The 16,843-nt window shown below is 41.8% G+C and overlaps 1 protein-coding gene across 3 annotated transcripts in view; it reads right to left on the bottom strand.

The window, feature by feature from the left end:
• Window positions 1-1,613, bottom strand: part of quo (quattro) — a 31,494-nt gene extending 29,881 nt beyond the window's left edge. For 2 of the 3 annotated variants that reach the window (XM_061785457.1, XM_061785456.1), the window contains exon 1: window positions 1,302-1,612. Coding sequence is in view for 1 of the 3 variants with exons in the window: in XM_061785456.1 (XP_061641440.1) it covers window positions 1,302-1,304 (3 nt within the window). In the remaining 2 variants the exon portion in view is untranslated. Of the gene's footprint in view, window positions 1-1,301 lie in introns of all 3 variants that reach the window. The other variant, XM_061785455.1, reaches the window with a different exon arrangement.
• Between the last annotated feature and the right edge of the window lie 15,230 nt (window positions 1,614-16,843).

The following is a 16,843-nucleotide window of genomic DNA, read 5'->3' as shown; positions in this document are numbered from 1 at the left end:
AGTATAATCGAAGTTCATTAAGTATCTTATCTTAATGGGAAGGAGTGTGTTTATCTTTTTGTTCATTTAGCGTACAGCGTAACCTCTAAATCCGTCAACCAAAATGTGAGGAAAAAATGCCTCAAAGTCAAACAAAACTTAGAGTTCAAACCATAATGGCGTGTGACATCAGAAAATCTCCAGATCATGGAGTATCGAAAGGATTAACTCCACATGAGTATTTTGCTCTTTCTTTGGCTGTGGGAGCATTGTGTGATGCCAAAAGGGCACAGAGAAAAAGTGTGATGATAACAATAAAATCTGATTTTTGACTTGCTGTGTCATAGGAAAGGGTTTGGCCGCTCAGCACAATACAATTAATTAATCGCTAACTTTTATAAATTCCAGAAATACATGCTAAAAATACTATACAAAAAAAAAATGAAGATGACACTATTAATCTGCAAATCCCTTTCTGTTCCCTCTCCCTTGCATGTGTGTCTGGCGTGATCAAAGAGTGAGTATATTTTACTTTATTGTAGTTTTAATTTGTTTCACTATACAGTAACATCTCTATACTTTTATGACATTTAGGAGTATTAAAATGTCTGCATAGTTAGTAAAGCATGGCGACAGTTTCAGCATGTAATTCATTGTCTGTTGGGATAAATTTGAAATTGGACCAACTTGAAAGTCAGCCTGCAAGTTTGTTTGGAGGTTCTACTGTATACTGCAAGTGATGTCCCATTAGATTATGAGGATCCATTTAACAAAACAGAAATAAACTTATGTTCAAATTTACAGCATGTTGTTATTAATAGGAGGAGTTTGGTCCTCTGTGGTGTGAATGTTGAACTGCAAAGCTGCAGAGGCGTTTATACACCCTCCACTCACTGAAGAATTTGGCCCATCTACATGAATTGAAGCCTGTTAAAAAGTGAAGGACTTGAGGAAGCTTAACAACTGCCTGTGCCGCTCTCTTTGTCAGTGTTCTCACACTTCAGCAGCTTTTGATGCTGCGGTCTGCTGATGGGAACGAGTCCCACCAACTGTGGGCAGAACAACAAAGTTTTATAGTCTTTCAGGTGACATCCACTTTTGTGTAGCCCTGTGCATGGGTACTGCCATTGGGTGGGCTTCATTTGTGTTTGTGTGTTGAAATTAGACACACACAAAAAAGAGACCTGACTTCACTTGCAAACACACTTGACAAAGACAAAGAGGCAAACATGCCCAATCTAGAGACTCATGCTCGCTCCCACTAGGTCAGTGGCGCATTGGAGATTTGAAAGCAAACCATAACAACCGTAGCATATATTTACCATCTTCACAGAAGTTTCTCCTCTACCAGGCAGCAACTTTGATCATAATCCTCTACAGAGACGCTCCCTGAGATCTGTGCCGATAAACTTGCCATGTTTAGTGCACCAGCAGAGAGGCTGTCATCTGTTAAGGTATGTCCACAAGACAGTCCTGATGGAAAACTGGCAAAAGCAAAGCAAGTTGTTTCCTCATAGGGTTTTCCACACAAGCAGCGTGAGGAAGAAAAATGAAAAACAAGTTGTTAAGCAAGTCTCCTTTTTCATGTCTCTCTGGCTTCTCTGAGTGTTTGGAGCAAGCTGGGGGTGAACTCGGGGGAGAGAGGGAGCGAGAAGGAGGGAGGGAAGGAAAGATTGTTAGGGGGGGAGAAAAGCTTTCCCTTTTGGAGGAAATCCCCCTGGAGGCTTTTCAGTTTCTTCTCTTTCTCACACACACACACTCACACAACATTCACACAGTCCATGGCGACTTTATCACACACCCAAACACACCCTCAGACATAATATCACCCAAGAGAAACAACCCACTCTGCACAAACACTGATGGCATGCGTGGCTATATGCAAAGAATGGATTTGTCATGCGTTGAAGCACACGTCCGCGCAGATGTTTGCACATTTCATTATGAGAGAGCAAGCACCCCTTATATGTGGCCCCTTTCATTCTATTTTAATCGGCCGGAGCGTTTAGACGAATGAGCATGTCTTTCTCCACACACAGTCTGCTTCAGGCTTTCTCATTTCCTTCCTTCAGTGATTGTCTTCAGGCGCACAGTCCAGCCTTTGACTCCAATCAAAGAGGAGACACAAGAGGGGCTTCCTTGCCTCAGGCAGCAGGCTAACCGCCTTCACATTTGACCTGAGGAATGCAGTGGTGTGCCCTCCAGACGTCTTTCTTTTTAACATCTGGACTTGGGAGAGCGAGTAGTGTTTGAAAGCGATGTCAGCCTACATCACATTCTGGAAAGGGAAGATTGACAGGCCTTCCCTTATTTCACTCGGCTGACTGCCAGAAAATGAGTCTAAGTGGGGTCCTTGAACTGTTGGTTCTTTCCAGTTCTAGAACGTTCCATGAATGTTTTGTTATGAGTGGATGGGCGTGTTATATTTCCTTTAATCCAGCATGTACGCAGCGGGTGAATGTGGAGATCAAGCCTCACTCCTGCGCTTGTGGTTCTCATGAGGTCTTTGGAATTTCTTACAGATGTAAAGCTATGCCCTGTCCTTTCTTCCTCATACTACAAAATTCTTTGGGAAAAGGGCCCATGTCTCCTGTTTCTGTAATCTTGACATACTGTAGTCAGAAAGCGAGATTACAAGTGTCTAACTACATTATGTGAAAGTGTTAATACACGCTGTCACTGCTGTTCACAAATTGTAGAAACAATGCAAATGGGTCAGCTAAAGTGTAAAATCTACAATAAGTTGAATGATGTGAACTTGATGCTCCAAGTAGCATTAGGAGAAGAACTTGACAGACAAATAAGAATGACATCAATTAAAACACTACGGGCTCTAGTTTTGTAGAAAGCTCATCTGCTGCGCAAACGCTGGCTGATCCTGATTTTCGTGCAAGCACGTGTTTGCCAATCGGGTTGAGTGGTCCACCCCAACCTGGGCATTCCAGTGCAGCAGAGGGAGTATCCTTGGAGATGCGCCTAGTGGAGTGAAAATTTGGTGGCAGAAAGTTGGACAAAATGTATGTCTACTGAGACCACGTGTAAATCCTGGTGCAAGGTTGGCTGCTGGTCTAATGCGATTTTGGTGAATTTGAGTGGAGCGCAGGCAGACAGATACTGAACTCCGCAGACATATTTAAGTCACCAGTGGTGATCACCAGCTCATTCTGTATTTAATAAGGGTAACCACTAACATTGTCTGCTGCCACACTATGGCCATAGCAGTGACAATGCTCCACTCATCCACGGATCGCTGTGATTGCGCATCATCCACTTACACACAGAGAAAAGCGCCACATCTCCAAGCGAGACTGTGAGTGCGGCACATTTGAAAGGGAATGAGAGCAGATGATTTGATTGTTGGTGACTGAAGTCAGCTGTAACACTCGCAGTGTTGCGACTGCTCGCTGCGCTCATCTATAAAATTACTAACACCGGTCTAACTCGGCTCTGATGCAGCGTTGCTCCGCCCGCCACGCAGGATATGCACCGTTCACGAAAATACAGCCCCATGAGTACAATTATCTTGTACATGCTAAATTAATTATTATATCAACAGCATTCATGTCATATCATATGTCACTGCTTTTTGAGTAGCCAATAACATGGTAAAATGGAAGACACTAATATTATTGTATGGGCCAAGAACAAACAAACTACATTTTGGACTGGAATGCTTACAAATGTCCTTGCTTGCCCCACTGGAAAGTTGAAAACAATCAGACTGATTTACTGCAGTATGTTTCACAGAATTAAATGCAAAATGCATCTATCATGAATAAAAACATCACTCGATAAAACATCATAAAACATCATGTTGGACAATAATTTAAAATGTATATGACAGCATATAAAACTGCCTGAACTCCACTCTCGATACCACGATCTTCCCTTGATACCACACAATGGTATACTAATTGACAGGACAAGAAAGGATTCCAGTCTGACCCTATACAAAGCAGTAGTAGTGCCTCCTACAATCCTACAAAAATAATATCAAAATATTTCAAAAATTAAATCGTAATTTACAAGAAAAAACGTTGTACCATTGGGATTTTTTTCATTTTATTTTATTGGAATAAAGTCCTGTGTTGAGCACTATTCAGGATCTTATCAAGTCTCACTTTAATATATGGTAGGTTTGTCAAACAATGAAACAATTTTTGTTGGGCACATCATCACCATCATCAATATGAAATGTGACTGTACAAATGTTTCAGTCTCTTCCTGTCTGATTTCACCTCTTTTGTTTAGTTTGTTTCCTTGAAAATATTACATTAAGAAAAAAAAGATAGTAGTGTTTAGACTTTACAGGGATCGTAATATTCAGATTACATCATCACAACAATATGACTTTATCTAGTAATAGTACAACTTTATTCTTGTAACAATATGACTTTATCTTGTAATATTGCAACTTTATTCTCGTGTATATATATATATATATATATATATATATATATATATTACTCAATATTTTTTTTTTCTGTTCAGTGTGGGCCCCAATCCTCCTTGGGGCTACGGTTTCTACTGTGGCAGTACCACAGTAAGCACTGGGCCCTATCCTTCAAATTTGATCCATTTGCATTTCTTACTATTGTTTCCGTCAGTTCTATTGTGCTGTTGTTCTATTGTTCAAGATTCTGTGCTGACAAAAACATTTCTTTTGTTTAAGACTTAGTGTTTCCTTCTGTTGTTTACACAGCAGCGCCGACTTCAGCCTTTCTTTTCGTAATGTCGCCTCTTGTTTTGAGCTCAGTGCTGGTATTGACAATATTTCCCTCTGCCAATAAAGTTTTCTATTTATTGGCGTATGTTGTTTCTTCATTGGTAAACAGGGTTACTTGACCAATTTCCACACATCTTTTTGATCACTCTGCAATGTCACGGTCATTGTTAAAACATTTTTTTAGAGGTTCCAGTATGAGACAGACCATGTATATAGTTGAAGTTACAGCGTTGTAAACATGTTGGTAACACTTAGTGACGTAGCAGTCGGGGTTAAATACTGATTTAACAGAAAAATCTAATCTTGCGGTTTGTTTAGTTTAGTTTCACTCATTGTCAAGGTCCAGAGCTATCTAGTCTGCTTGTCCACCAGAATTGTGACAGCAAAGTTGCTGATGGGAAGGATGAAAGAGGTCCACAACGGGCCGTCTCTCTGTTTTGATCCCTCTTTCATGGAAACCAGATGGGTTGTCCATCTAAACCAACAAAGAGATGGCGGAGGAGGTGGTAGGGGAGCTGCTCTGTGTCTTGTGACTCAGTGATTGTGGAGATTTGATACGGCGCACACACAAAAATGCAGACATAAACTAAACGTATGTACACACATGTAGAGAAGCAGAGTAAACCAGACAGGGGAATGTACACACAGATAGAGAGCAAGACTTCCAGACAGAGAGCCAAAGCCAGGAAGTTTAAAGAACACACCCAAGTGGGTTCATTAAGCAGCCGTATAAACATGCTCTGCAGTTTCTTAAATAATATTCAGGCATAAACACGTACTGTACAACGCACATTAGCAAACAGGCACTCAGCAGCAGACCTCCTTCACCCCCCACCCCTCCATCTCTATCCATGTGGGAGCAAACAGGACCCTTCAGTGATTTACTTCAAACCACTAGTGGAGCACATACTGTAACCTCTCGTGCACACTGCTGGGTCTATAAACCATGAGTCACAGTGAACATGCACACTAATCTCATTATAAAAGTATGGTAAAACATCAACTATTGTCTGCATGTGGTACCCTGCTTCCCGGACTCACAAGCCTATGTTACCAATATTCAAAGTTGTTTTTATTAACACGCGGGGACGGGGGCGAACTTTCTCATCAATGACAAATGCAGCTTTTCTTTCTTTTGAAATGAATTTGTGAATAGCGGGTTAATCACTCATGTTCTTGATGGGATGATGATGACGAGGATAAAAGAGCACAGGGCCTTTTGCACTCTCTCAGGCCTTATCAGCGTACAGATCTGTTGCTGCTGTGACATCATTTCCTGAGCGACCAGGTCTGTCAAGATCAGCTTGTGATCTGGATATTTGCTTGTACAAACCACCTTAAGCAAACAGAGGCATCTGTCTCCACCACAGATGTTCTTTTGCGTGAGTATATTCTGTGACTCTTTAAAGGGGGGTATTTTAAGCCTGTTTTAAGCCGCTTGTCACTCGAGAAAAATTAGTGCGATCTGAAGAAAGAGATCCACATTGTAAGAGACATTCCAACAGGGTTAGTGAGACTATGTGCATGTGTGTGTGGTCTAAAATTTCTGGTACACTTGTTTTTAATTCAGTTTTAATATTTGCGTTGTGTTTAGAAATGGCACGTATCTGTGATTGTGTGTGTGACTTTGCTTTTCTCTTAGTGTTCATTAAGGTGCAGTAAAATGAGCACGCCAAATTTGAGCAATGCATCGTGACTTAAAATGCTCCCAAATGTTTTTACTTTCTTGCAAGTGTTTAACCGTCCTTATTTTTTTTCATATCACGCTCACGTCATGCAGTAAAAGAAAACAGTTCCAACCTCCTATGCCTCACATTTGAAGACTAAGAGCTATTAGAATCTCAAGGTTATGTTTTTTTGACAGTGTGACTCATTTGGGTGTATTCATTTTTGATGAAAAAAAAAAAGATGATTATAGTGATTATAGTGATAAACCATCCTGCACAGTGCAATAATGCCCTCTGTCGATGGTCATAGTGAAGCAGATCGGTTATCATGAAATCCTGTTTATCATAAATCCACAGCACAATCTTCAATCCCTTTTCGAGCACAATATGCTTGCACTATAAATCTCAGCCAGAAGCAATGCAGGCTATAAGTTGTCTGTTTGGAGTATTGTATGTGTGTGAGAGCTTATTAGAATGGATGAGGAGGAGAACAAAAAGATGTTCTGTGCACTGTTGAACAGGGTTGATACAATGAGAACTTACAGTGGGGATTTCTTCCAGAGGGAGAACTTTGTGTTCCATGTGGTTTAGTCATTTCACATCAATCATCACAATAGCTGCTGACTACACAATGTGCATCTGAGGCACAATTGTTCTTCCAGAGATACATTTGGATACCAAACCTTTTTGGCATGTCTGTGGAACAAGGAAAGCTTTTGGTTAAGACTTAATTGGGACCCCAATTACACTCAGATGTAAAAATGCTGCATGGTTAACACACTGAACATTTCCACATGCTTTGATTGGTCCCCTTTTGTCCTGATGTGTTTTCCTGAAAACCACAGCACTTGGAGGTTAAAACCTCAGCTGGTCAAAGGCCGACTAATATAAGAAGCAGGTGTTCACCTCCCTGCAGTTGAAAAGACACAATGTTCTAACTAGGAAAGCGGATGAGTTAAATTACCAGGGGTTGAATAATAATAATTCTCAATACCACTTATCCTGTTCAGGGTCGCAGGGTGCTGGAGAATATCCCAGCTGACTCCGTAAGAAAGTCAGACTACAACCTGAACACCTACACCGACCACAATCACACCTCTGACTCCCCCTTCTGCGTTGACCCTCCAGGAACAGGTTGTGAGACGTATCTTCAAACAACAAAAGATCAACAAAGCGGCGGGCCCAGACCTTGTGTCCCCATCCTGGCTCAAAGTCTGCACGGACCAGCTCGCACCAGTCTTCACACAGATCTTCAATAGATCTCTGGAACTGTGTTAAGTACCATCTTGTTTCAAACGCTCCACCATCATCTCAGTCCTCAAGAAACCTGCAATCTTGGGTCTGAATGACTACAGGCCTGTCGCCCTGACATATGTGGTCATGAAGTCCTTTGAACGCACCACCTCAAGAGCGTCACAGGCCCCCTGCTTGACCCCCTACAGTTTGCCTACCGAGCAAATAGGTCTGTGGATGGCACAGTCAACATGGGACTGCACTTCATCCTAGAACACCTCGACGGTGCGGGGACCTACGCGAGAATCCTGTTTGTGGACTTCAGCTCTGCGTTCAACACCATCATCCCCGAACTCCTCTCCTCCAAGCTTCTCCAGTTTAGCATCTCGCCTGCGATCTGCCAGTGGATTTACAGCTTCCTGACGGGCAGGATGCAGCAGGTGAGGCTGGGGGACACCACATCATCCACACGCACCACCAGCACTGGGGCGCCCCAACGATGTGTCCTCTCTCTGCTGCTCTTCTCTCGCTACAAGAACGACTTCACCTTAACGCACCTGGCAGTCAAACTCCTGAAGTTTGCAGACGACACTGCAGTCATCGGCCTCATCAAAGACGGTGACGTGTCTGCGCATTAATAGGAAGTGGAGCAGTTGGAGCTTTGGTGCAGCCGACACAACCTGGAGCTGAACACGTTCAAGACCGTAGAGATGATTTTGGACTTCAGGTATCATCCTTCAACACAGCTGCCCCTCATGCTGTCCAACTGCCCCGTGTCAACCGTCGAGACCTTCAAGTTCCTGGAAATTACAGTCTCTCAGGACCTGAAGTGGGAGACCAACATCAACTCTATCCTCAAAAAGGCCCAGCAGAGGATGTACTTCCTGCGGCTTCTGAGGATGCACGGCCTGCCACAGGAGATGTTGAGGCAGTTCTACACAGCAGTCATCGAATCAGTCCTGTGTTCTTCCGTCACAGTCTGGTTTAGTGCAGGTACAAGAAAGGACAAACTCCGACTGCAACGGACAATCAAAACTGCTGAAACTGGTCGGTACCCCCCTACCCACCCTTGAGGACTTGCATGCTGCCAGAACTAAGACAAGAGCATGCAAAATGCTCTTGGACCCTCCACATCCTGGTCACTACCTCTTCCAGCTCCTTCCCTCAGGTAGGCGCTACCCAACAATGTAAACTAAAACAAGCAGACATTCCAACAGCTTCTTCCCTCTTGCCATCAACTTCTTAAACAGTTAATTTACAATTCCATTGTAAAATGGTGCCAATTTTGTCTTGAGATTGTTGTCACATCTCTGTCGGGCCAATTGTACATTATTCGTGCACTCACTGTAGTAGTCTCGCCACTCTGCACTATTTGCATATCTGTTGTTGTGCTTGAGAAGTATCTGAACCATTTGCACAATAGACACTGTACCATATTATCGCTCCATTAGTAATTTCAAATTGGTCTAAATTGCTTGAGGCATTACCAATTGAGCCACATTACCAGTAACCTTTCATTGCTCATTGACTCCCCGTACTGTGCTTTTATGTCCCAGAAGTATTTTCTGTCAAATGGCTGTCTGTTATCGTACTAGAGCGGCTCCAACTACCGGAGACAAATTCCTTGTGTGTTTTTTACATACTTGGCAATAAAGATGATTCTGAACTGGTCGCCATTGAGTTGCAGGGGACATATAGACATGGACAACCGGTTGCACTGATATTCACACCGTCACTGAGCGGGAACTGAACCCACATTGCCCGCACCAAAGTCAGGCGAATGTAGGACTACACCATCAGTGAGTCAGTTAAGGTACCATTAAGAACCTTATAATAATTGTTGTCCTGTTGGTGGGATATGGTTTTTGTTTACTGTATTGTGGAGGATTTTATAGTTGTTCTTGTGGTGCTATGGGTTGTAGTTGTTGTTGTTGTGATGGTTGGTGGTTCGTATGCTGGTATTGGTTTTGTTGTGAGTGTGGTAGTTGTTGTGTATTTGTGGCCATTGTTGATGGTTGCTGTGTGGTAGTGTTTTTTTTGGTGGTTATGGGAGTGGTTGTGTGATGCTTGTAGATATGGTTGTTGTGGTGTTCAGGCTGTTGTTCTTCTGTTGGTTGGTCCTGTGGGGCTATTGGTTGTTGCTATAGTAATGGTGGTTGTTTTGGTGGTATTTGTTTTGTTTCGGTTGTGCTAGTTGTTGATGTGATATGGTAGTTTTTGTTGAGATGGTTACTGGGACGGTGGTTTGGGTTATGATTGTTGTGGTGGTTGTGGTTGTTCTTGAGCTGGAATTGGTTGTTGTTGTGGTTACGCTGGTTGTTGTCGTGATGTAGTGGATGTTGTTATTTTGGTGGTTGTTGTGATGGCTGTTGTGGTTTTACTGGTCATTGCGGTGGGGGTTGTGATGCTTGCTGATTGTTGTGGTGGTCATTATTGTTGTTGTGGTTGTGTTTGTTGTGGTCATGGTTGTGGCGGTTGTGATTGCGATGATTAATGTAGTTGTGGTTGTTATATGGTACTATGTTGTGGTTGTTTTGATTATGGTTGTTGTTATGCAGTAACAACATAAAGTGTATTACTATAGCTTTAGTATTCGAAAAGTAACTATTTTTGGCAAAAATTATTTTTGTATAGTTTTGTCATGTTGATGCCAATAAAAAGTGGCAACAGATAATATTGCATTTCACTAACTGTGATATCTCCATTTCTTTAGCATTTACCATTGTGGATTGTTAAATATAAAATGCATCAAACTTTTAAATATTACAATAATAGAAAGCACTGTATTGGTCTTAGTGCACTGCAGTGCCCACAATTGTTCATTGTTGCAGTATACAACACATTTGACCACTAGATGTCGTGTTTTATCAACTTTCAGATTTGTGGTCTGATTGTCTCTTCACTCCAAGACTTAATCGTATTCATATGCATCTCCTTCAATGGATAAGAGGCAGAAAAGGAACATAATCAACTCCTCTCTTATTTACACGTCAGGATACATTGACTCAGCTTCAGCAGAGCTATTGTTTTCATCATGTCGGCCTTCCTAGCGAGGAATTATCACACGAATGTGCCATCTAAAAAAAGGTGTCGCTGATGATGCTGTTTCTCGAGCAGTTTATCTGAACATGCGGCAATCATTTATTAAGATGTGAGAGAAGATATGCGCCAATTCTTCCATGGTACAAATAGCTGAAACATCTGCACAGGCAAGCGAAACAGAGACCATAACAAATTAGTTCAAGGTGAATATATATATATATATATATACATATATATATATATATATATATATATATATATATAATTATGACCTTGAAGCAGCACCATTTAGTCTCAACAGCTTCAATTATGTTACCAAAGATTAAAACATCAACATCAGATCATACTTCTTATACAGCTGTCGTTAATCATTATCTCAAAATAAATTCCAGCAGAAACTCTCCAAAAACTCACAAGTTTAATTGATGTAAGAATTGTGAAGCTGCTATCAAATAAGGGGTCCTATGACTTTAGGAAGTCTGAGAAAATATAATTTACATAATAATTTGGAACGCAGCGTAGTAGTAGCATAAATGACTATGGAGACACCTTAGAATCTGCAGAAAAGATCGTCATTCTAAACATTTTCCTTCCAAGAAACTTCATATCATGAGGATAAATTGTTGATTTCAATATCAACAAAAGTTTTTTTTGTTTTTTTTGGTGTTGTGTTTTAAGGAGAATTGCCATTAAATGATGACCTCAGGTACATTGCACCACTGAGAGGTGTTTCAAATACTTCAAATTCCCCTTTATATTGAAAGCACAATGTGAGGTTCTTCACTACTAACAGGCCAGAGGCAAAATGATACAAGCACTTGTATTGATCCAACAAGCAGATGGTGCAGGGTAATCCATGCTTTATCTCAAATATCCTCAGTTTATGCTCAATTACTTCTATTGGTAAAATCTTTATTTAATTCATTGAAATGTCTTGTTCTTAATGTTTCACATTCAGCATGGAGTATACTATACATTTGTCAGAATGTACGGTCTTCTTGTCCAATATTAATCAGAATTATGAGAATTCGTCCTTTTGGGAAGTTGAATGGCCCTGAAGTCGTTTTGCTTTGCTTTTCTTTTGATTTTTGTGGCACTTATAGCAAAAAGGGAGGACTGGCCTCAACAAGCGCTGGTAAGAGTAAAATGGGAGAAGAAGAAAAAAATAATATATGGAAATGCTCTAAGCGGCACGGTGGCCGACTGGTTAGAGCGTCAGCCTCACAGTTCTGAGGACCCGGGTTCAATCCCCGGCCCCGCCTGTGTGGAGTTTGCATGTTCTCCCCGTGCCTGTGTGGGTTTTCTCCGGGCACTCCGGTTTCCTCCCACATCCCAAAAACATGCATTAATTGGAGACTCTAAATTGCCCGTAGGTGTGAGTGCGAATGGTTGTTTGTTTGTATGTGCCCTGCGATTGGCTGGCAACCAGTTCAGGGTGTACCCCGCCTCCTGCCCGATGACAGCTGGGATAGGCTCCAGCACGCCCACGACCCTAGTGAGGAGAAGCGGCTCAGAAAATGGATGGATGGAAATGCTCTACTCTTGTCAAGTCTTAAAGTGGTTAACTTTTCTTTTTTACACTTGGCACAATTAGGAATGTTAAAAAATGAGAGGCTTCAGGCACCTTTGAAACACAACTCACCTTCACATTGCATCAACATTATTCGACATTAAAGTTAAAACTTATCTTTCTGTTTTTACATTGTTGTTAACACTGCTGATTTGATTTGGAATTAATAGTGTCCATATGATCCTGAATAAACGACCATTACTCTGGTACAAACATGATAACAGTAATGATTGATTTGATTTAAAATTGAGGCTAAGCGGTACGGGAAATGGATGGATGATATGTCAAAGTGATTCACTCGCCTGACTTTGATGAAGGCGGCGCGGATTCAGCTCCCAATCAGTGACTGTGTGAATGTGAGTGGTTGTGTGCCGCTGGATAGGCTCCAGCTCCCTGTGACCTTGAACAGGATAAGCAGTATAGAAAATGGATGGATGGATGTTTGAGGGTTCAGAATGTTACTCAAAGCATTGCCTATGCTGTTAGAAAGAACACATGAGCGCACATGAAACAGGAATTTAATGCACTTTTTAATTGAACCACGGTCACTTGGACAGAAACTAGCAGTGCAACAGTGGGCTGTAAGAGTGTAAATTTCAAAATGACAAGCAATGCTGAAACAAGCAAATACACATCCAGCCACAATTTTTATTTGAGGCCATTTATGGATCACAGCACATCCCACCAGAAGTCAATTTCATCTTTTTTCTCAGGCTTCCTGCTAAACTAATTTGGTGTGGCCATAACATTTTCCAAAATCACCAAAAACACAACCCTCCAACAAATGCAATTCAAGGCAATTTTGTGGAACAAGCCAGTACTCCTGTTGTGAGTTTCATTCCAGCAGTTTTGAAGGGCCCACCTTGAAGAGCTCTCAGTTTCGGCTTCTCCCAACCCACGGCATTCAGTTGGTGCCTTTGGCAGGATCAAAACTGCGGATGGTTGCTGATTTGGTCATTGTACAAAAGACTGATTAAATGACCATAAAACCATGTTTGAAAATGTATGTTTGGTAATTATACCCCTGTTGTAACAATGCTTCTTGCCAATACATTTTGTGTAATTCAAAGCCTGGTCATTAACCTTTTAAATGATTCCCCATTTGTACGCAGAGGTGGGTAGAGTGGCCAAATATTGTACTCAAGTAAGTGTGTTGTTACTTTAGAATAATATGACTCAAGAAAAAATAAAAAGTAGCCCTTTCAAATATTTACTTCCAGAAGAATAAGAATGTACTCAGTCAAAAACCTGCTCAAGTAAAGAGTAACTTGCGAGTAACTTCTGATTTGAAAAAAAAAAAAAAAATGAGATAAAAAAATTGAGCATGCAAATCAAATACAATTTTAAAATAATAATGTATGGGAATCCACACACATCTGCCACTATTTCAATTTTAAACTGCTCCAAAACCAAGAACACATGCATTGGGCTCTACAGAAACATTACTTGCTTTATTCATTTAAATGACTGAATGAAGAGGCTGTTTGCTGACCAGACTTTGAAGTGTGTGTGCTTGTGTGCGTGTGTGTGTGTGTGTGTGTGTGTGTGTGTGAGCGAGAGAGAGAGAGAGAGAGAGAGAAACATCTGCAACTTACCGCAAGGTGTTTTCTCAACTTAGAAGTGGCCTGAAATATCCAAGTTTGGGTGATCACAATTTAAGAGCTGCATGCCAAAACTGTTGTTTTTCGGAGTCTGTAAAGTAAACACTTTACAGACATTTTTTAAAAAGTGGACTGCTGTGTAGCAATCACAAAGTGGGCAAGTACTTGAATGTTAATTGAAAAAACTACGTCACAACATCAATGATTTCAAATCCACCTGTTGCATTCAATTGACAAACCACATAAATGTCAAACTTAAAACCAGGTTACAGAGTCATGTTATTTTATGCATAAAACATTGGAAAAATTTTGATTTTGATGGCATGGGACTTTAAACTCAACATTACAGTGCGTAGAAAAGGAAACAAAAGGAAACTTCAGTCGCTCCTCTTTCTACCACGTAAAATCAACATAGCAATACGGCCGCCCAGCTAGTGGGAACTAATTTTGTGTAAATTTTTGACACAAGTCTGACCTTTGATGTTTGCTTCGTAGCTCATCTATTTCATTTGTCGATTTGGCTACTTGCTATACAGTGTTTATTAGCTAGCAGGTTTATTATGAACACAAGTAGACAGGAGGCGGTTGATGGCATGGCAAATGTGCACTCAAGCCTGGGAGAGCCTGCGGGTCCATATGATGTACTGCACTATTTTAGTACAGTGCATGCAAGTGTGTGTGTCTGTGCGTGAGAGACAGAGATGTCACGATTGGTTGTCGAAGGCAAGGAAGGCAAGGCAAAAACGTGTATGACCCAAATGCAGGGAAGCAGGGAGGCAAGGCAGGAGTGCAGGAGTCTCAAAAAATTATATTTAATTTCCCCACCCCCAAAAAAAGGCAAACAAGGAACATGGATAAAGCAAACTAAACAAAGTCCCTCAACAGATTAACAAAGTAACAAAGAAACACTTGAGTAAACCTAAAACTGGAAATAAACTATGACTGGGGAGTAAGACGGCGGCACGGTGACCGACTGGTTAGAGCGTCACCCTCACAGTTCTGAGGAGCGGGGTTCAATCCCCGGCCCCGCCTGTGTGGAGTTTGCATGTTCTCCCCGTGCCTGCGTGGGTTTTCTCCGGGCACTCCGGTTTCCTCCCACATCCCAAAAAACATGCATTAATTGGGGACTCTAAATTTCCCGTAGGTGTGGATGTGAGTGCGAATGGTTGTTTGTTTGTATGTGCCCTGCGATTGGCTGGCAACCAGTTCAGGGTGTACCCCGCCTCCAGCCCGATGATAGCTGGGATAGGCTCCAGCACGCCCGCGACCCTAGTGAGGAGAAGGGGCTCAGAAAATGGATGGATGGATGGTGAGTAAGACGTGGAACAGACAGGGACAATGACACCTGACAATGACATGCTACAATGAACCGACAAGAAGTGAAAGAAACCAGGGAACTAAATACAAACAGATTGACGAGACAACGAGGAACACCTGGACAAGACACGAGTGGATGGAGAGAGCTGATTGGTCGACACAAGGTAGAAGGTTGACGAGAACAGGTGGACACAATAACTAAATGAGCACACAACAAACATGGAAAAAAACTAAAACACAACCCAAACCAAAACACAGACCATGACAAGAGAGAGTGTATGTTTGAACATGGATGAACAGGGCATACATCCAGGCCGATGGACACATACCGTACAAGGACATGTGTCATGCGTGTGCATGTCATGGTGACCAGCATGCCATATCAGACCTTGTAAGAGAGGCAGATGCTTTACATGTTTCTGAACTTTTTCACGACATGTCTATGAGGCAGTCACATTCAATTTAGTGTACGTGTATACCGACTTCATCACTTTGGTGATGGGGATCAAAACAACATCCAGGCTTAGTTAGTAAACATGCTAATCCTTCAGTCACTACCTCTGCTCCAAAGCTGCTTCTGCTCCCATTTGGCTGATTTTATTAATTTCCCCTCGTCATGTCTAAATGTCCATGCTAGCATTAAGGAACCATCTGTGGCTGTGTTACATTGGCCACTGGCTCAAGGCTGTGTTTTAAATAGAAGCAATGGAGGAGTATAACTATGATGATGTGTATTATGGAGGGAATAAAGACCTTTATTGGAATTAATAAATGCTGAAGCCACCATATGTTGACTCTATAGTATAGACTCAATAACAGGTCTTATTCTTTATCTGCCACAGCAACAGAAATATTTGCTAGTAGCCAGTGTTCTTGTTTTACACTTTTATTCTCACTTTTAAGACTTTTATATCCATCCATCCATTTTCCATACTGCTTATTCTTACTAGGGTCGCGGGCATTCTGGAGCCTATACCAGCTATCTTCAGGCGAGAGGAGGGGTACACCCTCAACTGGCCAATCGCATGTTTTTGGGATGTGGGAGGAAACCAGAGTACCCGGGGAAAACCCACGCAGGCACGGCGAGAACATGCAAACTCCACACAGGGGAGGCCGGATTTGAACCCGGGTCCTCAGAACTGTGAGGCAGATGTGCTAACCAGTCGCCGCCACTTTTATCTCATTATTTAAATTATTCACTCCACACCACATATGATTTGTTTTTTTCATGTGTTTTTGTGATGCCACGAGAAAAAGTTACCAGTCCACTGTAAAAAGAGGGTTTTGGAGAGTGGCAAATATAATCCATGAAAATCATCCAAAATTGACATTATTGTTTTAGATAGGTAAGGAACCCGAAAATATAGGGTAAATTTTACTTGCACTACCTATTTGACAACAGTAAGAGGTGTTCCTTGTGTGTTTTTTGGACATACTTGGCAAATAAAGATGATTCTGATTCTGATTCTGAAAAGCCGTTAGTATCACAATATACAGCACGTGACGGATGGATACCACACTGATTGGCTGACGTGTCATCGGCTCATTAACGCATGTAGTAGTAGCGTGGTCGTCTCCCGAGTCTCAACCCAGACGTTGTGGGAAGGCTTAGTGAATCATTAGTCGTGTGTGCAGCCTCTCACCCAAAGTCAGCTGAGATAGGCTCCAGCACATCCGCGACCCTAGTTGGGATAAGCTGTTCAGAAAA

The sequence above is a fragment of the Phyllopteryx taeniolatus genome, chromosome 9, assembly GCF_024500385.1.
Source record: "Phyllopteryx taeniolatus isolate TA_2022b chromosome 9, UOR_Ptae_1.2, whole genome shotgun sequence".
Taxonomy (NCBI): domain Eukaryota; kingdom Metazoa; phylum Chordata; class Actinopteri; order Syngnathiformes; family Syngnathidae; genus Phyllopteryx; species Phyllopteryx taeniolatus.
This window is presented reverse-complemented; position numbering and strand designations above follow the sequence as displayed.